General features: G+C 39.4%; 2 protein-coding genes across 3 annotated transcripts; both read left to right on the forward strand.

Moving 5' to 3' along the window:
- The first annotated feature begins 952 nt into the window (after nt 1–952).
- Nucleotides 953–9104, forward strand: LOC133142492 (membrane-spanning 4-domains subfamily A member 15-like). 2 transcript variants are annotated; one of them, XM_061263758.1, is made up of 8 exons: nt 953–1128; nt 3287–3450; nt 3662–3772; nt 4690–4746; nt 6213–6368; nt 6662–6775; nt 8039–8116; nt 8682–9104. In XM_061263758.1, the coding sequence occupies exons 2-8, from the start codon at nt 3304–3306 to the stop codon at nt 8757–8759; spliced, it is 741 nt and encodes a 246-aa protein (XP_061119742.1). In that variant the 5' UTR covers nt 953–1128; nt 3287–3303; the 3' UTR covers nt 8760–9104. The 2 variants fall into 2 exon arrangements, with proteins under 2 accessions (XP_061119742.1, XP_061119733.1); XM_061263749.1 differs by having other exon boundaries at nt 955–1169.
- Nucleotides 9105–12230: 3126 nt separating this feature from the next.
- LOC133142506 (membrane-spanning 4-domains subfamily A member 4A-like) lies at nt 12231–16530 on the forward strand. The gene is made up of 7 exons (XM_061263770.1): nt 12231–12349; nt 12559–12669; nt 13022–13078; nt 14500–14682; nt 14950–15063; nt 15168–15248; nt 15712–16530. The coding sequence occupies exons 1-7, from the start codon at nt 12311–12313 to the stop codon at nt 15796–15798; spliced, it is 672 nt and encodes a 223-aa protein (XP_061119754.1). The 5' UTR covers nt 12231–12310; the 3' UTR covers nt 15799–16530.
- The last annotated feature ends 9422 nt before the right edge of the window (nt 16531–25952 follow it).

Raw genomic sequence — 25952 nt, forward strand, 5'->3', positions numbered from 1 at the left:
GCCTCTCACCTTGAGCAACTCCAGAAAAGAACAGAGTCCAGCCCCTCTCCAGGAGTTTGGTTCCGGAACCAGTACTGTGCGTGGAGGTGAGCCCAACTATATCTAGTTGGTACCACTCCGCCTCCCGCACTAGCTCCGGTTCCTTCCCCACCAGAGAGGTGACGTTCCACGTCCCCAGAACCAGTCTGCGACGCCGAGGATCAGCACGCCCGGATCCCCGCCTTTGCCTACTGCCCGTTGGGCAAAGCACCCGACTCCGATGCCGACCCCTGCAGGTGGTGAGCCCACATGGCGGCGACACCGGGACACACAAACCCCTCCACCACGTTAAGGTGGCGATTCCTCGGAGGGGCCTTCTAATCTTCTGTTTATTATTATTATTATTATTATTATTATTATTATTATTATTTTATTTTAGGTGACATACCGTATACACAAGCAGTCAAGTCTCATCAGAAAATCTTCTCATCTCAACACCAAATACTTATGGAGGTAATGATTCTGTTATCTCACTTCCTGAATAAAACTCAATTTGTGCTGGGCAATAGGCTTTCTCAGTTTTTTTCTTGTTTTTTTTCCCCCTCTTCCTCTGGGTGTAGCCTATTGTGTCAGCATACCTTCTGTTAAAGGTCAGATGGTTGATTTCAGTTGTGATCCTTTTAACCTATCTTCTGTTCTTTTGTTGAATGAAAACCAACGTACACCATGATGGTACACAAAACATATAAGCTACTGACCCAAGACAGAGTGTCATTTTCGATTTTAGAAGCCTGTTCAGAAGATTTATGAGGGAGAGAGAAAAGAAAGCCCAAAATAACAAAGAACATTTCCAGTAAATATACGCAAATGACATGCACGTTCCCGTATTTCCGTAATTCTATTTTTACGTAAACTGAGTGGAATGTCTCATTAATAATTTATTTTCGTTGTCTTCTGGGCAGAGCGAGTAGATGTCTCTAAGATTGTCCTCGCCTCTTACAGGAACTCATCTTGCATGTATTAACCAACCATGCATCCAATAATAAATAGGAAATTATTACGCGGGCTATGACGGTGATCAACTTTCCTGGAAGAGAAGGAGGGTCTATGGCTGCGATCCCCACTCTTATTTACTGCGTAGTTTGAACGGTAAGAAGCTCACTCCATATATTTCTGGGCTCGCTTTAACGGTAAGAAGCTACTAGTTAAACATCGTTTTCAAATTGACGTTTGATTTTGGACACTATTTGTTTCTATTTTTAGAAGTTTATTATCACGATGAAGAAGTAGTAACGGGGCACAATTTGAATGTTGGATGTTGTTGATTGTATTTTATGTTGTGCGCACTGTTCCTGGCAGTTGTTTACTTCATGTTGTCTTGGCTACTTTATAGCTAAAACATTTTCTTATCTGCGACAGTCAGAATTAAAAAACATTTGTAGGCTTAAATGTTATGATTTTTCGTGTGGGCCTAATTTATGTAAATGTGTAACGTTTTGTGTTATTCGTTTATTTTGACAACACAACATCTCTTGGAAAACTGTTATAATATGAGGTGCAAGATATACGCAAAATTCGGGTTTTAAGCGTTTTGTCTTTAAAAACCACTGGCGTAGCCTACAGTAGCCATGTAAAGGGGGCATAACCACCAGAGAATAATATACAGTACATTTACAATTGATATTAATCCGGCCAACAACTGCCAAAGAAATCCGCTCTGAAATAAATTGTAGCCCATTTCTTTGACGTTATAACTACAGCCATACTTTGAATTATCTTGAAAACATGTGAAATGGCCTTCCTTCTAGCTCGCAAAATTAACACAATTAAATGGCATAACTAAAACTCTTAAACTGCTTCGTTTCGACTCTTTTCCATCTGAATCAGCCATAGATTCCCCCTGGTGGTAAGTGCTGCTAAGATGTAGGCTACGGAAGCTCTGAAAGGCCAGTACATTTTATTTGTTCAGTATAAGTAATAATGACTTAAATAACTCGTGATCTCGAGAAAACAAAGACAGTTATCCCACAGGAAATCGTGTTATAACAGATGTTGTTTTCCCGAGATAAGGAGATTATTTTCTCCAGATCGTAAGAAAACAAAACTTGTTTTCGAGATAACGACAGAAACCTGAGATCTCGACATGACTCTTTGTTTTCCAGGTATGACGAGATTATTGCTTTTAAAACCATTAAAGTGATGCAGAAAACATTCTCTGTAGCCTTGTCAGGGGAGCAGGAGCATATTCAGTCACATTTCTCTTTTATCAAGCCCAGACTTGTCGAGTAGAACTACGGTAGTTTCTAAACAAAAAGTCTCAGACTCAAATACTTGAGAATTCAAGAAGGCGAAATGAGTTTGTGGATTTCATCTAGGATTACATTTAACTTTGCTGGTTGAGACATCTTCTCTCGTAATAAAATAAAAAAAATGAGTATGAGAATATTATTATGCAATAAATGCATTTGCAAAAAGCATTAACCCCCCAAGAAATGCCGAATTGACATAAGACTAAATTGTGCCCGGGAGTTTATTTATTTGTAATTTATTTCTCAAGCAGTGCTATTGGTGGAAAATTAGTGAGCACTTTATTAGGTATATACTTCTACTGCTGTAGCCTATCCACTTAGAGGTATGATGCGTTGTGTGTTCAGAGATGCTCTTCTGCATATCACTGTTGTAATGTGTGGTTATTTGCGTTACTGTTACCTTCGTGTCAGCTTTGACCAGTTTGGCTATTCTGGGTTTCTCATTACTGCTGCTCACTGGATTTTTCTTAGAAAACTTTACAGACTAGTCTGCATGAAAATCAGCAGTTATTGAGATCCTCAAACCACCCTGTATGCCACCAACAATCATTCCACGATCAAAGTCTCTTAGATTTTTTTCACATGCTGATGGTTGATTTTGATGTGAACATTAACAGATTTTCGGGCAAAAATACATGTTGGCAGTACTTACTGAATTGAATCCTTTTCGAAATGTATTTCAATGACAACATTGGCAGTACAACTTTTTTAAATTAATAACTGCTGATATTTGATATTAATGTCCTAAATCTTTGGTATTTTGAATTCAGAAACTAAAAAGGTGCGCAGAGTGAAATATTCAATTCAACCCCACATATGGACATAGTAAAGATTATTTGTCCTAAAGTACACTTATTTGAAATTGTATAACCACATTTACAGTTGTGTACTGTTGAGAAATGTAATGTACATTTTTATAATGAAATGTAAATATTACTTTGATCATGATCATGTGATGGAAAACTGTAATTCCACTGATTTTATCCACCTCTCCACAGACACCCCTGCTTGTAATATGGCCAGCTCATCAAACAGTGGGTTTGTGGTGCTCACCCACGTGTACCCTCAGCAAAGTGGAGCTGCTGCTCCAGCTGTCTGCACTACCCAACATGTTACTTCTGTGATGGGAAAGTTTCTGAAAGGGGATCCGAAGGCACTGGGGGTGAGATTTCCCTACTATTTTACCCTCCACTCCCCTGGGGGGGGGGGGGGGGGGGGCTCCTACCAGCAGATATGTTTCTGCAGCAACACCCAGACTGTTTGTAAAGAAAGAAAGTTTGGAAAGAAATACATTTACATAAGCCTACAATCAGTGCCTTACAATTACCTAAACAAGCTGGTAACATGTTTTTGTTGTTGCTTTTCTTTTACAGACAGTGCAGATAATGATTGGGGTAATGGAGATATTATTTGGCATCGTACTGGCCATCAATGCTGACACCCTTGCTGTTTACTCCGGGATTGTTTTCTGGGGAGCACTTTTGGTAAGTTAAATCATTCCAATTGTCCTGTTTAAAAAATATCTTTGCTGACCCAAGTTGGGTTATTAGGTGCAGTAGAGCCTCAGAGAACCAAACACATCAAGAATGAAGGTAGATCGCAGCTCTGAAAGTGACGTTGAAATACACCAATTTTACTAAACTAAGTATGAATGTGGCATTGGCATTGCAGTGGCATTTGCTGTTATATAGAGTGCAGTCAAATAACCGACCACTGGCTAAACTTGTAAATCCATATAGTGACATTGGCAAAGCAACAAGGTTTTGCACTCTTGTGGGTGAACACCAATGCTCAACAAAAGTCACAGCTTGCCTTGTCTGCAGCCATCAGTGCGACATGATCTTTGCTGGAGCCTTTCTTTGTCAAAAGGGTTTCATGTTCTTTCCTTTTAGGCTACTCTTTAAAAACAGCCAGTAAGCTCTCTCCCTTGTCTAATTTTAACATCATTTTGATATCCGGTTTTTTCTCAAATAATAGTGTTACCCATTTTTGTTTTGCAGTCATCATTTTGTGTTAATGTCATACTTCCGATTCCATACCCTGTTTGGTTAACCAGACTGAGGTTTGGATTTCAGAGGTTCTACTGTGTAAAGGATATGGGTCCTTTGTCTATTAGATGTTTGTGCTTTAGTCCCAGTTGTGTCACTGATCTGGTGAAAATTTGATCTCAGCTTGATGTAGGTGCAATTTTACAGTTTACGCCTGGATTGAATGGCAGTTTAATCCTGAGCTCGTATTGTAATCCCTATGACTGGATTGAATTGCATACTAAAATATCAAATGTCTTGTTGTTAGTAGTATATTTCTTGACTGAAACGTTCTTGTTCCAATGCACTTACTGGGGTGCTGGGTGTATTTATGAACTAAAAATAAATGACTTAATTTCACTTCTTCCCCTCAGTTCATTTCCTCAGGAGCTCTGAGTGTTGCAGCTAGCAACAAACCCAACAATTGCCTGGTGAGTTCTGATCGCTGACTGGATGTTACCATTAAGAAATGTACTGATAGATAGTAGAACTGCTTTATCTTTCCCAGAGTGGCTTTACTGCAAATACAGTACCTGTCAAAAGTTTGGACACACCTTTTTCTGCCTATTAATGTCTTATTTTCTCTGCTTGTAATTAAACAATTAATATGTTATCAAAGTGCAGATTCTCATCTTTTAACTAAGCCTTTAACTGCTTGTTCAACTGAGGTTTGGCATATGTCTAGCTCTGGTCCTCCTGTTAACAAATGCCAATAACAAAATTCAAAGGCAATCAAAAGCCTATAATCAAGACTAGATACTGAAATAACTGAATGCACCAGGCTAATCAGAAACACCTGTGAAGCCATTTATCCGAAACACTGTGGTGCCCTGAAATGGGGGGTGGGTTTATTACATTACATTACATTACATTAATGGCATTTGGCAATGGCATCCAGAGCTACGTACAGCTGATTAGACTAAGCAGGAGACAATCCTCCCCTGGAGCTCAAGGGCCCAACGGCTGTGCGGATCTTATTGTGGGTACACCGGGGATCGAACCTTGCGGGTCCCAGTCCTGTACCTTAACCACTATGCTACTTGCCGCCCTGTACTTAGAACATAGCACCTTTGGTGTCAGACCACCCATTTTTTAGGGAAGCAAAAGTTTTGGAACAGAGATTATTTAAGTAAATGAAAATAAATAAAACATATCCTTTGCTTACAATAACTGCATCAAGCCTGCGACCCATTGACATCACCAAACTGTTGCATTCTTCTTTTGTGATGCTTTTCCAGGCTTTTACTGCAGCCTTTTCTAGTTGTTGTTTTTTCCCTTCAATCTCCTCTTCAGAAGCAGCCATGCAAGCCCAAGCCATGACACTTCCTCCACCTTGCTTCACAGATGAGCTCGGTAGAGCTTAGTCTTGGTGTCATTGGTCCATAAAACTTTGTTCCAGAACCTTTGTGGCTCATCTCTCTACTTCTTTGCAAATTGTTATAACGCCGTCTGATTCTTACTACTGATGAGTGGTTTGCATCTTGTGGTATAGCCTCTATATTGCTGCTCTCTAAATCTTCTTCTAACGGTTGATTGAGATACTTTCACCCCTGCCCTGTAGAGATTGTTTGTGATGTCACTGACTGATGTTTTGGGGTTTTTCTTCACAGCTCTCACAATGTTTCTGTCATTAACTGCTGTTGTTTTCCTTGGTCAACTGGTTCAATGTCTGTTGCTCGGTACTCCCAAGTTGTTGAACAAGCTATCCACTTTGTTTTTCTTATGGCTCTGTTTGTGCAAAATGGCTTGCTTTGCTCCCAAAGACACCTCTTTGACATTCATGTTGGTTTCACACAAATGCAGTCTATATGAATATTATATATACCATGATGTATACTGTATCATTATCATTATATATGCTGTATATGTGCTTTATATAAAATTCTTGCCTTTGCAGGTGAGAGCAGCACTTGTAATGAACATCCTCAGCACCATCACTGCCGCCCTTGCTATAATCCTTTTCTCTCTGGACTATGTTGTTCAAATGAGATACGGCTGCTATGATTCTGAAAACACATACGGCTCTTGTCAACGGTATCGAAGATGGTTTCAGGTAACACACTCACATTTTTTCTTTTATCATGATCTGAGTAGGTGTATATGGATATTCTGGAGAACCCAATGTATTATGACTATCACTAGTGAATAATGTCAAAAACCTTATAACCAAGCTCCCTAGTGATCACATGGGCTCTGTAAGTGAAACAATGGAAGATTTAGCTACTTATAGTCATACAGAAAATATTTTAACAAACCTTATTGTGCACAGGTTCAGGTCTGTGCAGTGTAAATGCAGGCGTGTATGATTGACTGCTGCTGATGTGTTCTCTGTTACTCTTTGCACAGAACATGTCAAATGGGACTCGTGGAGTGCTGATCGTGTTCTCGGTCCTGGAGTTCATCATCTCCATCTGTGTGTCAGCATTTGCCTGCAGAGCAGTGTGCCACAGCTCCTCACCGGTGAGAACTACATAGACATCATTCAGGCCTGCAGCATACCGCTATGTGCCCCATTAGATTGTTGGATGATGGGTACAAACAGCCTCCAAAATGCATTCCAGCATTTTCAGGATCACGTACAAAATTCTAGGCTGGTTTGTTTGCCTGTGTTATGGCATGGCTAGAAGACACAACCTCAGTGGCTTTTTGGTGATTGTTGCGGTATGTTGGGCAGAAGCTTCAGTGATGAGGACAACTCTTAAATGCTGGTGTTTCACAAGGGACTGTGTCTAATGTGATAGCTCATGGCACTCTGAAGAAAGATATCATCAATAGAGGACAATGGTTGGAGGTGCATACTCCTGGATTGTGATATGTTCATGCATTAGTTTAAGGTACAAGGCCAAACAGACAAACTACTCAAAATCAGCTGACTGCAGATTTCAGTGTGGGTTATGAAGAGCAGGCTGTTTCATGAAGAGTAGTCATATTCAGGTTGCTGTTCGCAGTGTAGTGGAGTAGTAGAGTAATGTGCTATGGTTAGGTAAAGCGTCATTTACTAAGATTATTATAGTTTTTCATTTTTATTTCTTTACCATTCCAAAGTTATTTCCAATTCAGTTGAGTTGGTTCAGTTTTACATTTAAATCTTTGTTAAGAGTTTGTGAAACAGCTGTTTTGTTGAAACAAAAGGTCTTCAGTCATGACAATGTGCACAAGGCAGCATATCAACATCTAGTGGCCATGACCTAGAACAACAGGCAGGACAAAACAAATATTTTGTATTGAAAACTAAACTAAAACTAAAATCTTTTTTTTTTTTTTCTTTTAGGCGAGAAATTGTAGTTTGGCTTTAGATTAATTGTTTTGTATAAGCATGTTTATTTTTTGTTTCAGTTTGCAAATACAGTTTGGCTAGTTTTTATTTTTTTAAATGTGGTTTATGATAAATGGCACACACCTAAAGAAGCCTACAGGCCTGAGGGCTTGGTTCTTATTGTGAAGGGATCTAGCAGTAGTGGTTTGGTTGCACTAATCACTATAAATTTTCATCACTATTTAATGGTGAGTGATCACAGTGGTCCCATATTTATTTCCTGCCTGATAAAAGCTCTTCTGGTGGCAGACGGTGGCCCAACATCCGGTAAAGTGACTTCATACTGGTGCTTTCAACTTTTTGACAACTGCTTGTACGTTAATTCTGAAGTGTATGACATTGCAGTTGTAAGCTTTAAGTTCTATGCTGAAGTACTATGTCTGATCAAAATCTTCCTTTTTTTATAGCAAGTGATATATATGGCACCCGCAAGCGGTCAAGTCACATCAGAAAATCCTCTCATGTCAACACCATGTGCCTATGAGGTAATAATTATGTTATCTTACTTCCTGAATGTAACAGATAGATCTGAAATACTGTGCTTGGGTGATTGGTTTCTCAGTTTTTAAAATCTTTTTATCATCCTTGGTTTTAGGTTATTATACTCCTCTTCCTCTTGGTGTTTTTCTCAAGAATTTCACATAATATCTAGATATATTGATATGTACATACTGTGCTAATGCTTGAACAATACATTTTGTCAGCATACTATTTTGAACCCTTCCTATGATAATGCTTCAGTGTAAAACTATGCTCAGGATTATAGCAGTGTTAAAGGTTGACAGCAGGATGGTTGATTTCAGTTGTGATTCTGCTAGCCTTCTGGTCTCTTGTATGAAATCTCAGGTAAACCATCACAGTACACAAAATATATACAGACCCAAGACAGTCATTTTAGATTTTAGCCCAGAAGTATTGCACAGACTTACTAAATACACACTGAATATTCAGTATAACAGTTATACTCAAACTCAAACAGTTGCCCTGCACCAACAATTGTAGCTGGCATGAATGAACCTTTTTCATTACCTCTTTCTTTCCTTTCTGAAGACGGCAGTTTTGGGCCAAGGTGTGATGGACAGCGTGAAAACTGAGCAGCCTCCTAAATATGAAGAAGTTCAACCTTGAATGAGATCAGTGTTCATATTGTTCATATATATTTCTCTTTTAATCCGACACAATTTAATACAAATGATTCAATACAATTCTTCAGATTTTCCATATAAATGACAGAAATCAATGATTTACTTTGTATTTAGCAGCTTTCATAAAATTATACATTTTTTATCAGCAACATATATTTTACAAAATATCTTGTTATTCATATAATTATATAAAGTAGGGCCTCCTGCTAAATGTTTTTTGGTTGCCTTTGGTCTGTAGCCATTGGATGAAAATCACACAATGTGTACCGAAGTTTAAATGACATGCTGTAACTTGGTATTAAATGTTTCATAGAATTAATTTTCAAAATGTGCTTTTTGTTGTCCTATTCTTGCTCAGAAACAGCAGTTCCAATTGTCTATTTGTGAACCCATGCAAATGACCATTCCATTTCTCATGCCCCATGGGCAGCACTGTAAATGGGACTTTTACCCTCAGTTACCCACCTTACCCACAGTTACAAACTAAAAAACAGGGTCAGGTACATATGTCCTCTAGACATGATGGAACATGCAAACACTGGTATGTACAGTGGGACAGTAATAGGAATGGAGAAAAAAGGCTGCATATATTAAACAACACGGATAAAGATCTATATTTTATGTTCAAACATGGAAAAACTATACTTTTATTTCAATACATTTACAATTCACAATTCCCAATCCTGATCTAAAGTTAGTAGATTAGTAAGAAGACAATGGAAATTGAAACAATTAGGGTGTGAGTGACAGAAAGGGAGAGAGAGAAAGCAGGAATGCAAGATTTGCAGAAAGACACGAAAAAGTATGCTAATCAATGAACAGTACAACATAACATGAAACATAAATTGTGACATAACAAGTTTGCAAAACTATGACAATAAACTATATTACGTGACATGACAAGACTAACATAATACGTGACATGACAATAACATAAGCAAGACAATAACTGAACATAAAACATGACATGACAAGCATGAAACGTGACAGTTACACGATTCTACCGTAGTTCCAGGAACCTGTATAAAGAACGCCATGCTCCTTGTTAGTTGCTATAGCACCGTCTCTCTTCCCAGGGGCCTGCCTATTCCTCCGATTTCATCATCATGCTTTCCAACTGAGCCAATCCACTCTATATTTGAATAATAACAAAGATGTACAGTGTAAGATCAGCGGACTGTTTGAAATGTGTATTTATGTTTTCAATATGTATCATATTAATATGCATATTAAATCAATTAATGACGACGCTATAACTTCAAAGTAGATACACTTTGGCTTTTAGCAGTGAAAAGCATTTCGCTAAATGATGTTAACCTACAGTATAGCACGGCCACTTCGCCTACTGTCCCTCCAGCCTGAAATTGTATTGATATAGCCTAATCTACTTGCATTGATTTCTGGACTGAAACGAGTTCATTTTAAAATGGGTGTAGCCTGTAGGCTACTGTTTTCTAAACAACAGTAGTCTACTGAGAGTTTATCTAGACGACCGTTTGTGGCCAAGAGTCACGCTATTGTGGCTGTTTACTGCGCAATTTCTGGGCTCGTCGAAACGGTAAGTACATGCCGTACATCTTATGCATAGTTTTCGGTTATTGCGGGAAAGAACGTTTTAATTAGTGCACATCGTAGGCGCCTTCAATTGAACAATCATTCATATTTGATTTATTTTGTGTATTTCCTTTATTTTCCTCTTATTTCGGCTAATATATTTATTCCCATCTTTCACGGGTTGCATTAACTACTCTGTCCCTCCACAAAAGTATTTGATTTTTTAAAAATTATTATTTTTATTTTGAGAAAACACTATAATAGGCCTACATAACTGTCGGTGCAGGGATGGCCTAAGAAGTAATTGATCTGTAGCCTATTTACTCAGTGGTAACAATGGGAGAGTACATTTATTAAAGTTAATTTAACTTTTACGCAAAATAAATGAACAAAGCATCTTAGATTTTGTTTTAGTTGCAACTTTAATCCAGACCGTTCTTGTGTGGCTGATTTTCTTAAGAAAAGAAAACCACTGTCTTCTGTTTGAATTCTGCTTTCTCCCAACAGAAAATAGACATGAGGTAAGGAGCCGATTGTTTTTTCCTTTTGTTATTTTTTCCAGTAAGTATAAGTGGTAATGGGTCTTGCATCTTGTTTTGGTTGTGAGGAGTTTTGTCTGTGCTGCATATAGGCTATTCTCTTCCTGCTTGTTATGCCGGAGCATGTTAGATGGTTTCTAAGTCTGCAACTGTACACAAATACTGTTTATCATTAGTTTATTAAGCACAACGACACAAAGAGTAGATTTGTATGAGTGTATGTGTCAGGTTTTTTTTATATTTAGCATCCATGCACAATGAATAATAAATTCCTATTTTCGTGATTGTCCACCGGTTGGCTCCCCCTGCTGGTAAGCGCCCAATACATTTTGAAAGGTTTTCTGGGTTGGCTGACCAAACCCTGCTGTGTGTCATTAAAAGTATCAAAATCATACCGCTACCTTTCCGAAAATACTGTGCTGGATGCCTTCTCAAATAACTTCGTAACTTGGTAGTGAATGCTCTGAATACACTGTAGATGCAGTGCATGGCAGCTTCACACGAAAATGACTATTTAGCCTGTTTCATTAAACTAGGTCAGGGATGGACAAAGTGAACTATATCTGTTTCTGGATTTCAGACCAACTTCTGCTCTGCTATAATTTACATAATCTGTAATTTCCAACATCTGATAAATGTTCTTGTCTTGTAGCATTTTATTGTGGTCTAATTTACGAGTAAATCGAATATGGCTAATTCGCTGATTGAACTTGTGGCAGCAAAACCCTGCATACACCCCAGCCCTTCAGGACTAGAATTGCCCATCCAATCCCTGAACTGTAGGTCATCAAAGCAGAAATAGTCTTGTTCACGAACACCCAACAAGCTGGATTTGTTATGTTCCTGTGTTCTGTCTGTTAGTTTATCATTGTTTATTATTGTTATTCTTGTTATGTCTGGTGTTCTGTTTATAGTCATTAGTTTGCACTCGTCTTCCCCTGCGATGTCTGAGTCTGAATGTTTACTAGCCCAGTCACTCCCTTGTCTGCATGCCCCACTATTTGGGTGTTTCTTTCTTTGAAATGGTGTAACTACATTTACAGAGCACAATTTGTGATAGTCAAATATAATTATTATGTGTAAATGTGTATTTATGTTATGTGTATTCATGAATTATTTTTTATAAATGATATATATGGTAAAATGTTTGTTAAAATAATTTCAGTTTTTATTTGATTACCACCCATGATAGGATTATACAGTTCATTAAATGATCAATTTCACTTTATTCAATTATTTTTCTGTGACAAAATGGCTGCCAGTCTTTTCACTGTTTTTTATGGGATATTTCCTTTACAGTGCACCTCTCCCCGCAGTGACCCCTGCTTATAATATGGCCAGCTCAGACAGCAGTAGGCTCATGGTCCTCACCCAGGCATACCCTCAGCAAAGTGGTGCTGTTGTGCCGGCTATCTGCACTACTCAACATGTTACATCTGTGATGGGAAAGTTTTTGAAAGGAGACCCGAGGGGGCTGGGGGTGAGATCATTTCTCCTCTTATTTTACCCTTCAGTCCCTCTGGGGAGGGTCCTACAAGCAGAGGCATTGCTGCAGCAACACTCAGACTGTCACTGTGGAAAAGCTCTGAAAAGAAACATTTACATAAGCATACTGTCCAATGCAATAAAATTCAGTGCCTTTCTAAACTCAGACACAAGCTGGTAACATTTCTTTATTGTCTTTTACAGATAGTACAAATAATGGTTGGGGTGATGAACATAGTACTGGACAGCGTCATGGCCGTATATCCTGATAGCATCGGTGTTTTCTCTGGGATTGGTTTCTGGGGAGGTTCTTTGGTACGTTCAGTCATTACCAGCTGCCCTGCGTAAATGCTGACCTAAATTGGGTCATTAGGTATAAAAGATGTGGACTAAACTCTAATAATCTGATAGATGCTTCAGTCCCAGGCCAGACACTGATCAGATGGAAATTCAATCTCCACCTAATCTACCTGCTGTTTGTCAATGTCAATTTAATTCTAGACATTGATTAGATTAGTGTTAGTGTTTTGCTGCTAGTTGTGTGTCTATGGAATATTTATTTATCAAATAGACTAAGTATACCTTCTTCTGGAGCAATGGGTGTATTTGAGGAGAAAAAGAATTCCCAAGTCAAATGAGTAAATATACTTTTGTGATATTCCCTCAGTACATTATCTCAGGAGCTCTGAGTGTTGCCGCGAGTGACAAACTCAACAGATGCCTGGTGAGTTCTGATCACTGACTGGTGCTGACTTTTCAGGAATTTACTGACAGATTTCACTAGAAGGGCTTTATGTTTCCCAGAGTGGCTTGACTGTTAATATTTATTTTGGAAAGTGGTCATGTAACATGCAGTGATGTTACCTTCACTATAAGTCTGACCTCAAATCAATACAAAAAGCGCAGTCACATCTTTGCTGAAAAAATTATTCAAGACTTCCAACTGTGACATCATGTGTGTGTGTCATTTCAGTCCAGAAACATGAAATCAGATTTGAATTTTATATGAACAGAAAATATTTATAATATTTATAATATTTATTTTGCAAAGCAGTAGCATTGGGCCTCATGCAAGAACCACTCGTATGAACAGATTTGTTCTTAAGTCGGTCGTATGAGTGATCTAAAAGTTGGCGCATTCACAAGTTTCTCGAATTAAGAATTATTTCCATGGTAGGAACACAATTTTGGTCCCGACCTGTCATACAAATGATGTAAACAATGCATTACATTAATTTTCTATGGAGAAGCTTGCAATGCATGTCAGCACAGCTCACCTGGCTCACAGAACTCAGATTAAACTTTTGAAATATGAATCAAGATTTAGAAACTGCTTTGCTTATTTCTCACCTCAAAGGTTTTCCGAAATGGACTATGTGGTAGACTAAATCGCTTATTCTGTCTATCCGCCGGAACCCACCCCCATACCATCTATACTGTATTATAACAGATGAGCCCTTTGTTCGAAAAAAATATCAGCTTTTACATTTAATTATACAAAAATGTTGTTGCACGAGGCCCATTGTGTGGTCAAAATCGTATGGGAAGCCAGGCGAACAAAAAAGTAAAGGTGACATAAATAATATGCAAAGGAGACCCTGACAAGAATATCGCTAATGATCCCAGTGATCCCAAGCTTAACACAGAACCAACCTGGAAATGGTTAACCAATCACCACAATTCTGTTTTGCAATTAACAATCTTGGTAACTGTATCAAAGGCGAGTGGGTCTCTTCACTAGACACCAAATACAGCTGGCCTTTTAGCATACATTTTAAGCAGTTGCAAGTTGGCCACCACCAGTCCTCCTAGATAAGTGGATTCGACAATATTTATGAGAAGCATTATTGCATTAAGCATTAAATACATGTTCAGTGCCAAAGACTTTATCATGAAGATTTTATTAATAAATAACAAAAGAGAACCCAGTTAGCCTTGATATTTTGCATTAGATTGTACTCCTACTTCCATTTCATTTTTCAATGCAACAGTAGGCACTACATCAGCAAGATGTATGTCGCGATATTGTCTGTTCATATCTTGTATGTGTTCATTTCCTATGAATCAGTAATGTTCATATCCTGCATCTCCAAAACAACCAGCACTTCTCTTATAGTCATGCTGGCCTTTGTCTCTTTCCCACAGGTGAAAGGAGCGCTTGTGATGAACATCTTCAGTGCCATCTCTGCTGGCATTGCTGTCATAATTTTCTCTCTGGACTGTGTGATAGACTTAAGATTTTACTTTTGCTATGACTATGACTATGACAGTGAGAGTGCCTATTCAACCAGCACCTACATCTGTCAGATGCTCCGGCGTGTACTCAAGGTCCAACAGTAACATCACTATCATCTCTGTAGTTAACAACTGAATGTGCTATACACATGTGACTCAGATAATAAATCACAATGAGCCCTTCCAACTTATTCCCGATTTATGGGCTCTAATCCAGCCAATAAAGACTGAGCTATACATACTGGAAATATTTTAACAAGTCTCAAGTATTTGTTATGCACAAGTCCAAGTCTGGGATATAAGTATTGCAGTGAATGATATTGCTGCCATTGATGTGTTGATCTGTTTCTCTTTGAACAGACCAGGTCAAATGGGATCACAGGAGTGCTGCTGTTGTTATCCATCCTGGAGTTCATCATCTCCATCTGTGTGTCAGCATTCGCCTGCAGAGCAGTGTGTAACTGCTCCTCAGAGGTGAGACGTGCAGTAAAGTAGAGGGGTCATAAGACTTTTTCCTGCTATTGAATTAACCTCTGGACAATGAGAATTTGGTAATGAACTACCATGTCTTTTTTTAGCAAGTGATATATATACCCACAAGCAATCAATTGAGAAGTGTCGCACCAGTAAACTTCATTCCAGCGCCAAGTACTCAGGAGGTAATATTGACGTTGTTCCACTTGAATATAACAAATAATGGATCTCAAATCTTGTTTCTGTTTCTACTTATTGTATCTTTTAGGGAATGCTTTTTCCAAGCTTTTCACATGATGTCTACTTGTTTTAATATGCACATAATCAATGTGCTTAGAAAATACTGTTATTCTGTCAATATACTGTGTTATAAGTCTAAAAAATGAGTCTAATAAATACCTAATAAAGTGCTCGGTGAGTGTAGAGACTGAAGACAGACTATACCGGAATTATCCATTTAAATGAGCTGCTTTGTCTGTTGGAAGACCAGAAGTAGTTCCTAGCTGAGCGCCAGATACACACTGAATAAAACGTAGTCTGTCCTCTCCACTTCATTGTTGATATTGAACTGGTGCACTGCACCAACACTTGTCGCTGGCAAGTTAATTGTTAGCGAGTTTTGTTATTATCTCTCTGTTCTTTCTCAAGATGCCAGTTCCACAGATCTTGGGCCAAAGTGTGATGGGCAACAAGCCAGAAGAGAGGCCCCCTGCATATGCTACAGTTGGTCCATGAAAGAGAGGTCATAGTGGTCACACCAATCACTGGGAATGTTCCTACCGTATGCATTTATTTTCTGGTGATGCTATTCTGCAGAACTTCTATATAATAACATCTGCTTTTCCATAACCAACAAATATCAATTAGTTCCAATGTACTTAGCACCTTCTATAACATATTGCATTATATATATTTTGCCAGCAGCATCACACGTTATGAAATATCGTATGTATGTTATAAATTATACTGTAGAAGTGGCAGAGGTGTAAAGTCCTCGGGTCAGAAAGTAAAAGTCCTTCCATGTTTTTCTTCCACCCATGGACTCAGCCAGCTGATTTCACAAATTTGTTCTACCTTAAGGTGGAATAATTGTGGTAATTAGCAAATCCAGGTGGTTGGAATCTTCTGAACCTGAATTTTACACTGCAGCCTCCCTACAGTTTGGAAGGATAAATATGTTCTGATTGCATCAGGTCTGTAGCCATGGGATACAAAAGTATAAATGACAGAGTGTACCTGAAATTATAATATTTATATTTAAAGATGTGCTCTTTGAAAATGATTCAATAGTCTATTTGAGAACCCATCCAAATGACCTTTCCAGTTTCTTTGGCCCATGGGCAACTAAAAAACACTCTTATTGTACATGTCTTCAAGCCATGATTCGGAACATGCAAACACTGGTATGTAACTGTAAGTCAATGACATGTGAAGAGGGGACAATTGGAAATAAAATCACTGTCTTAAAAAAAATGGAATAAGTTGTTTAATATATTAAATAAATTGAATATAGTGGAGTATATTAGTGCTTTTTTATTCAAATTCAAAGTTCAAATTACATGCATATCACCCAGGATACCCTTTTGTGTAACATGTACTGTATGTTGTGCTCATTTAAAAATAAAAATGGTGTTTTATTAATACTGCATTTGCATGCAAAAACCATGGACATACAAAGGGTATGCATAATTCTGTTTTACAAGTCAGCCATGGAACCAATCTACAACACTTGGAATGTATCTATATTTTAAATTGATGTATAATGGGTGGCATTATACATCGGAAAATAGTTGGTAGTAAACAGTGCAATAATTATTACATTAGTTAATTTCAATATATTTCAAATATTTGCTGATGTTATACAATATGAATCATTTGTGGACTTTCAGTTCTGGGATATGGCCATCTTTACTTGTCTTTGTGCACATAAAAATATGAAGTGTGATAAAAAGCACCTCAGTCAGAATACAGTCATATTCATTCATTCAGTTACTGTGCCAGAAAACATTTCTTTATTCAAGGTGTTTGAGATATTGAACAAAAAATGCATAATTAAGTTCAAAATTCAAAGTAAGAACAATGAGTAGAAGGTGTTTAATTTCCGTTATGCAAAGTGATGAAAGCAATTGGGAAAGCAAGATAAAAAAACACCTTAGTGTAACTTTGATGTACACAACATTCTGTTTAACTGAATTTTGTGTTAATAATTAACATTGTCTTTCGGCATCACACTTCAAATGGGAAAGTCCAGAATGCACAGGGGGAAGTAACCACAGTAATTTAGCACTGATACACAATGTGAGCTTTTCAATGCACTTATTTAGTCACACACCTCAACTGTGAAACAACAGCAGCATTCGGCTCTTTTTATGCAAACCCGCAGCACTGAAATCACTCACTCATTTATTTGTCTGGCAAAATATAGGTAAGTACTTAAATGTTTTGCGTATTTACTGTAGGCTGTTCAGTGATTTGCAGTAAGTCCACTCATACTTAAGAATTACACACAATTCTGCATTTGCTATTTTGACCCTGCCTTTTTTCTGTGACATAAACTGCCTTCAATTAAGTGAGAGGCATTAAGCAATTCTGGGCAATATATTTGTGTATTTGGAACAGTAAATTGACTACCTAGTGTTGTGAAACCAAATTGCAATGTCAATTGTTTCAGCAGCTTATCACCCAAAAAAAGGTGTAATGCTGGCTGGAATTAGCTCGTCAGACACTGCAAGTGAATTTTCAAGAAAGTGTTATGTCTCGCAGTGTTCATCCATTTCCCCTTTGTGTCAAGAAATTAGTATAATGAGGTATGGTGTTCACTGATGGAAATACAATACACTTGTATTGTGATTCCATAGATTAACCATATCTGGTTAAGGGTTCTTTATCAGGCGAAATGGTTCTTTGTATGGGAGTTTTCACACTTATGACAGAAGTTTCCATAAAAAACGAAAAAACCATTTCAGAACCCTTTTTTCTAAGAATGTATTATGCCTTCCTCCTGGTGACAAACTACATTTTCCAGAAAACACTGGGAACAAAGGAATTACTTACAGATCACCATTGTAGAGGAAAAAGGACAAGAAAGAATAGACAGGAAAGAAGTGCATGGTCTGTTTGTATTGAAGTATGATTGCCTTGTAAATTAGGAATTTTAGTTGGGACTACTGCACTCAGTGGACATAGTTGCTTAGTTTAGCAACATACAGTATTTAACCTTTTTTTGTGTGTTGGGAAAAATCAAGCCCTTCACTCTGAAAATTTTGAAAGTTCACTCTTAACTATTGAGAGTTAACTAGAAAAACTTTTGCAGATTTTCAGGCTGATCATTTTAACATTTTTAAGGAGTTGCCTTCTACATTTTCCACATGTCACTTGTAAAATATGACTTAATTAAAAAAAATATATAATCCTATTTAATAAAGAGAAATAGATTAATTTTAATAAATGAAATACACCAACTGTTTTAGTATTTTTTTATATGTTAACGTTACAGTAACACAAAATAAATTTTCATACATAACAAAAATGAACATACTGCAACAGGTGCAGATGTATTGAAATGAAATGAAAACCCCTTAACAAAATGTGTGTATGACTACTGTTTATGATATATATACATATATATACCACCAGGGTGGCCTGTAGTGTAGTGGTTAAGGTAAATGACTGGGACATACGAGGTCGGTGGTTCTAATCCCGCTGTAGCCACAATAAGATCCGTACAGCCGTTGGGCCCTTGAGCAAGGCCCTTAACCCTGCATTGCTCCAGGGGAGGATTGTCTCCTGGTTAGTCTAATCAACTGTACGTCACTCTGGATAAGAGCATCTGCCAAATGCCAATAATATATACACTTAGTGAGCACTTTATTAGACTTGCTTTTTAGACTTATTGGTGCTTCTGCTGCGGTAGCGTATCCACTTGGAGGTTTGACACGCTGTGTATACAGATGCTGTTCTGCATATCACTGCTGTAATGTGTGGTTATTTGCGTTGCTGTTACCTTCCTGTCAGCTTTGACCAGTCTGGCCCTTCTCCTCTGACCTCTCATTAACAAGCCATTTTCACCCGCAGAACTGCTGAACCTCTTGACCACGTCTGCATGCTTGTATGCATTTAGTTGATTTAGTTGAATATTTGCGTTAACAAGCTGGTGTTCAGGTCTACCTAATAAAGTGATAACTGAGTGTATGTGTAGCATATTATCTTATTTTACATTAAATATCAAGTTGTATTTGTGCATGAATTGCTAATGTTTGCATAGCTAAATAAACCTTTTTTGTCTGCACCTATTTTAGCCTTGTACATTCTCACTTTCTTACTTTTCTGATTTAATTAACTAATTAGTATTTAAAGCACTTGCCATTTTTATCTATCATACATAGGACATCTGACAACAGAATTGGTTCTAGGATGTCTTCTTTGTCTGTCTCTATACAGAATATAAGATGTCAAGCTCTTTTTCAATGGCCAATGGGGTGGTGATTGTTACCCAGGTGTATCCCCAGGAAACTGGCACAGCTCGAACCATTCCCGGCCTTGTGAAAGCTTCCACCATGCTGGACACGTTTCTGAAAGGCCAGCCTAAGGCTCTTGGGGTGAGATAATTACTCGTCTTGCATGTCACTCTTCTGTTCGTCTGCACTCAGACCTACAGTATAAAAAAAAACAGGTCTGCTTGTCTTTCTTTATTTTACAGACAGTGCAAATAATGATCGGGGTGGTGGAGATATTATTTGGCATCGTCATGTATACAAATGTCCAGATATATCCTGACCTTCCTGCTTACTCTGGGATCACTCTCTGGGGAGCACTTGTTGTGAGTTAATTTGTTACCAACCCTTTTATGTTTACTAAACTCAGGAATGTTTATATCGAGAATAAAGACAATATTCGTTACTTAGTTTCAGTGACAGAATTGCTGGACAGATGGAGAGTAAGCCTATCTACCTTTGATGCTATAAATGCTAATGCAAGCTACTATTCCATCAGATGTGATTACATCTGAACTGGAACCAATGACTGATGTTGAGGTCTGAAAACTGAAAGTATACAATTTAATATTGCACAATGAAGCATTGACCTGGAATACATTTGATATATCTTATTTTCAGTTCATTATCTCAGGAGCTCTGAGTGTTGCCGCGAGCGACAAACTCAACGGACGCCTGGTGAGTTGTGATCACTGGCTGGTGCTGACCTTTCCAACATTTACTCATTGATTTCAGTCGAGCTGCTTTCGCTTTACCAGATCAGCCTGGCTGTTTACTCGCTAATTTCAGGCAAGCAGCTTCATTTCTTTTTTCAGGCATCTTAATTCATATGATTAATAATATCCTCAAGCATCTCATTTCTTGCAGTGGCAAAGCCACTTAGTCATTGACTTAAAAATATTTACTTTTTATCTTAAAATAAATATGTTGCTGCCTTCTCTTATCACTAAGTTTCTGCCCCCATTTACGTGCTGTATGACCTGCAAACTTAAAGGTACGATAGGTCATTTTGGACTTTAAAAAAAACTGAAACAGAGACTGGCACTGTAACTTTCCATGTGTGAATAATAATATTCACATATCACATGCTTGTAAAATTGAGATACAACTACAACTTCATTACATAACGCATTTCTGAGAAATATTTAAAATTAAATTGTGAGAGGATTGTTGATATACCCTACTGACATTTTATTTGTCATTATAGTCATGCTAGTATTGTATACTAAAGAGGCAACCAAAATCTTTAGCAATTAAACTGCCATGTTTAATTAAATAATTCTGCTGAAAACATCAGAAAGCTGTCCTCGCAGGCAGTCCGAAGGTACAGACCCAGGTTGTTCAGAAGTGAAAACAACACAATCTCTCCTTCCCAAAGGTTAAAGGAGCACTCGGAATGAACATCTTTAGTACCATTACTGCTGGCATTGCCATCATCCTTCACTGCCTGGACCTTGCTTTTGAGAACAGCCATTACTTCTACAGCTGTGTTCATGACTCCTATATGTGTATATATAAGGTACAAAAATAAGGTTTTTTTCATTTCATAATTTCAAGTGTAATTAGGTATCTCAAACTGTGTAACTGCAACTCAAAATTATGCTTCCATAAGACATCACTCTGATCTGTTGCAACTTACAAACATCCTGGCGATCATACAGTCCAGACATATTGAATGTGAAGAATAAGTTCCCAGCACTAAAAAAACATCCTGGTGTTCACACAGGCTTCATGAGTGTAATGAATAAGGATTAGGCTAATAGCAATTTTACTAATTTTAATATTATATTGGAAAGAGTAATGCATTGCACACAATTGCAGTTATATGGAATACATTTTACTGGGAAATGATTGACTAACATTCATTTATTCTCTGTCTCTCTGCACAGATCAGGACATGGATGATGGTCGTGTTGTTGGTGTTCTCCTTTCTGGAGTTCATCGTCTCCATCAGTGTGTCAGCATTCGCCTGCAGAGCAATGTACAGCTCTACCTCAGAGGTGAGATCCATACCAATGGTGCATTTACTGTGGTTCTGTGGAGGAGTCTGCAGTGCCCTGGTGAATGAGGGGTACAGGAGGGATGTTGATATTTGCAAAGGTTAAAATTGGAATAGAAGCTCAAAAGACCAATACAAATATACCTGTACTGTTATGGACAGGCAATCCGAAAACCAAGTGCGGACTTGCAAGTGGTGGAATAAGTATCTTCAGTAACAGACTTATACAGTCCAGGGTCAATCACCAGCAAATAATAGCAGGGATAAGGCAGTTTGTGATGATAGGATAGACTATGGCCACAAGGCGGGCAAACAGGGCAGTGGAGATCAGGCAGAGCGAGCTCCTGAGCGAGCAGGGTCAATAACAGGAAGTCAGTCCAAAGGGGCAGGAGCGGGGAAGGAGCTGGGCGGAGGTGAAGAGGTGGAGGGCTGGAGGCGGGACAGACACAAAACTGGGAACACAGGAGCAGGTAACAGGAACAGAGGAGCAGATGACAGGACCACAGGAGCAGGTAACAGGAACACAGGAGCAGGTAACAGGAACAAAGGAGCAGGTAACAGGAACAGAGGAGCAGGTAACAGGAACACAGGAGCAGGTAACAGGAACACAGGAGCAGGTAACAGGACCACAGGAGCTGGTGACAGGACCACAGGAGCTGGTAACAGGAACACAGGAGCAGGAAACAGGAACACAGCAGCAGGTAACAGGAACAGAGGAGCAGGTGACAGGACCACAGGAGCTGGTGACAGGACCACAGGAGCTGGTAACAGGAACAAAGGAGCTGGTGACAGGAACACAGGAGCAGGTAACAGGAACAAAGGAGCAGGTAACAGGAACAGAGGAGCAGGTGACAGGACCACAGGAGCAGGTAACTGGAACACAGGAGCAGGTAACAGGAACACAGGAGCAGCTAACAGGAACACAGGAGCAGGTGACAGGAACACAGGAGCAGGTGACAGGAACACAGGAGCTGGTGACAGGAACACAGGAGCTGGTGACAGGAACACAGAAGCAGGTGACAGGAACACAGGAGCAGGTGACAGGAACACAGGAGCAGGTGACAGGAACACAGGAGCTGGTGACAGGAACACAGGAGCTGGTGACAGGAACACAGCAGCAGGTGACAGGAACACAGGAGCAGGTGACAGGAACACAAGAGCAGGTGACAGGAACACAGGAGCTGGTGACAGGAACACAGGAGCAGGTAACAGGAACACAGGAGCAGGTGACAGGAACACAGGAGCAGGTGACAGGAACACAGGAGCAGGTGACAGGAACACAGGAGCTGGTGACAGGAACACAGGAGCTGGTGACAGGAACACAGGAGCTGGTGACAGGAACACAGGAGCAGGAGACAAGAACACAGGAGCAGGTGACAGGAACACAGGAGCCGGTGACAGGAACACAGGAGCCGGTAACAGGAACAGAGGAGCAGATGACAGGACCACAGGTGCAGGTAACAGGAACACAGGAGCAGGTGACAGGAACACAGGAGCTGGTGACAGGAACACAGGAGCAGGTGACAGGAACACAGGAGCAGGTAACAGGAACACAGGAGAAAGTAACAGGAACACAGGAGCTGGTAACAGGAACACAGGAGCAGGTGACAGGAACACAGGAGCTGGTGATAGGAACACAGGAGCAGGTGACAGGAACACAAGAGCAGGTAACAGGAACACAGGAGAAGGTAACAGGAACACAGGAGCAGGTAACAGGAACAGAGGAGCAGGTGACAGGAACACAGGAGCAGGTGACAGGAACACAGGAGCAGGTGACAGGAACACAGGAGCAGGAGACAGGAACACAGGAGCAGGAGACAAGAACACAGGAGCAGGTGACAGGAACACAGGAGCTGCTGACAGGAACACAGGAGCTGGTGACAGGAACACAGGAGCAGGAGACAACAACACAGGAGCAGGTAACAGGAACACAGGAGCTGGTGACAGGAACACAGGAGCTGGTAACAGGAACAGAGGAGCAGATGACAGGACCACAGGTGCAGGTAACAGGAACACAGGAGCTGGTGACAGGAACACAGGAGCAGGTGACAGGAACACAAGAGCAGGTAACTGGAACACAGGAGAAGGTAACAGGAACACAGGAGCAGGTAACAGGAACAGAGGAGCAGGTGACAGGACCACAGGTGCAGGTAACAGGACTACAGGAGCTGGTGACAGGAACACAGGAGCAGGGAGGCTGGGCACACGCACAGGTAAGCAGGGCACAGGAAACAGACAAACAACACAGTAGCATGCAAAACTGCTGGACAGTATTGCAAGCACAAAGCAGGGCACATAATAATCTGGCAAAGAGTAGATGGAAACAGACACACTATATACACAGGTAACGAGACACAGTTGGACTCAGGTGAGTGTGATTACACATTAGGACACACGTAACTGGTGCGGTGGGCGTGACTGGGAAATACATAGAAATGGATGAACGGGGAAGCAACCTAAGAAACGGGCACGGGATGTGATGTACATTAATTTCAAGTCGGCTAAAGCCAACTCAACTCACATTTAGCTTTTATAGGCTTTATACATTTGTGTACTCAATGAGCAGCATGTTGTGCTCTGCATTTAAAGAGATGTTGTCAACTTTACTGAAAATCATTCATAATGGGCCTCATGCAAGAACATTTTCATATTCTTATCTTAAATGTCTTGTTCTTTTTTTTTGTACAATGGTACGAGTGTGCCACATCAGATTCAACAACTTAACTTAAAAAAACTTTCTTAAATAACCAGAGAATCTCTCCTATATGTAAATGAGTATGCGTTCATGAGAAATGTGAATTAGCATAATTGATGCTCCAAAAATGCCATTTAAGGCTATAACTAGGTGTGTCCAGAATACTCATTCACAAAAATGGCGTCTGTCCGTTTAATGGAGGGTACTGCTGGTAGTTTCCATTGGATAGATGGCTCAGTGGGATCATCAAGAACAAGGAAAGCAATCTACCATGATTGGATAGACTGCGTTCATTGGTCTTGGCATGGCGGACCGTTGATGAACTTCCTAAACTAAAATACAATTTGAGGCAAGAAATAAGCAATGCAGTTGCTGAATCTTGATTCATATTTGATCTGCGACACCCAGTTTGAAAGATTGAGCTGACCTGCTTTGTAAGTTTTGTGAGCTGGACCCATTTCATTTGCATGTAACCTATCAACTGTTGAACGTACCACATCACTCGCTGGACTGCTCCCGTCATGCATGGTTCTCCATAGAAAATAAACACAATGTGTTGCTTACATGTACATGATTTGTACGAAAGGTTGGGACCACTCCTATTATTTAATATTGTTTAATATTTTTAAATATTGTTCCTATGTAAGAAAAAAATCAGAATAGGTGAATGTGCCAAATTCTCTTAACCAATGTGTTCCTTATGTGGTTCTTATATGAAGAGACAGAAGGAAAGGATATATATGCATATATATTTTTTGTTTTTATTGTTATGGGTCAGAAAGTTCTGATACTCTTCAGCAAATGAATTTAGTCGAAGCTGAGGTTGTTTTAAAAAGTCCTGATGTGCACAACTGAGCTTGGCTCCCTGATGCAGAGCATCATGGCCCTTTTTCAGATGCTTAATGCTACTTCCATATCTTCCCTTTAGAAAATGGTAGTCATGCAACATCCAAGCTTTGACAACAACACCATCCCACCAGAAAGTCTACGCATCCCAACACAAGCAGATGAGGTCTATGAGGTTGGAAAATAACCCCCCGACTATGCATACTGAGCTGTGGACTGTTGGCTTTCTCAATAGCCTGCAATCTTTCATAATCAGAATTTTGCATAAACTACATACTGTATACATAAACTCACACAATGTTAATTAAATCTATATACAGTGCAGTCTGTCAGTATTTGGACCGTGGTACAATTTCTGTTCATTTGGCTCCACACTCAAGCCATGAATATTACTGAGAGATGTAGCAGCAGATACATTCAGACCAGCTTGTTGATGCAAATATTTAATCAGCCAATGATGTGACAGCAACTAAATGCATAAAAGCATGCAGATATGCAGGTTAGCTGTTTTTCAGACCAAATGTCAGATAGGGGAAAAATGTGATGCTGGTGCCAGACCGGGTGGTTTGAATATCTCAGAAACTGCTTGCCTCCTGGGATTTTTATGCATAACTCTCTAGAGTTTGCAGAGAATGGTGCGAAAAATAAAAAACATCTAGTGAGCAGCAGGTCTGCGGGCAAAAACGTGTTGTTACTGCTGGCATTGCTCAGGTCAGAGGAGAAGGGCCAGACTGGTCAAAGCTGACAGGAAGGTGACGATAACTCAAATAACCACACATTACAAAAGTGGTATGCAGAAGAACATCTCTGAACACACAACATCTCTGAACACACAACACAAATAAGTTTAATAACT

Source organism: Conger conger, chromosome 1, assembly GCF_963514075.1.
Source record: "Conger conger chromosome 1, fConCon1.1, whole genome shotgun sequence".
Taxonomy (NCBI): domain Eukaryota; kingdom Metazoa; phylum Chordata; class Actinopteri; order Anguilliformes; family Congridae; genus Conger; species Conger conger.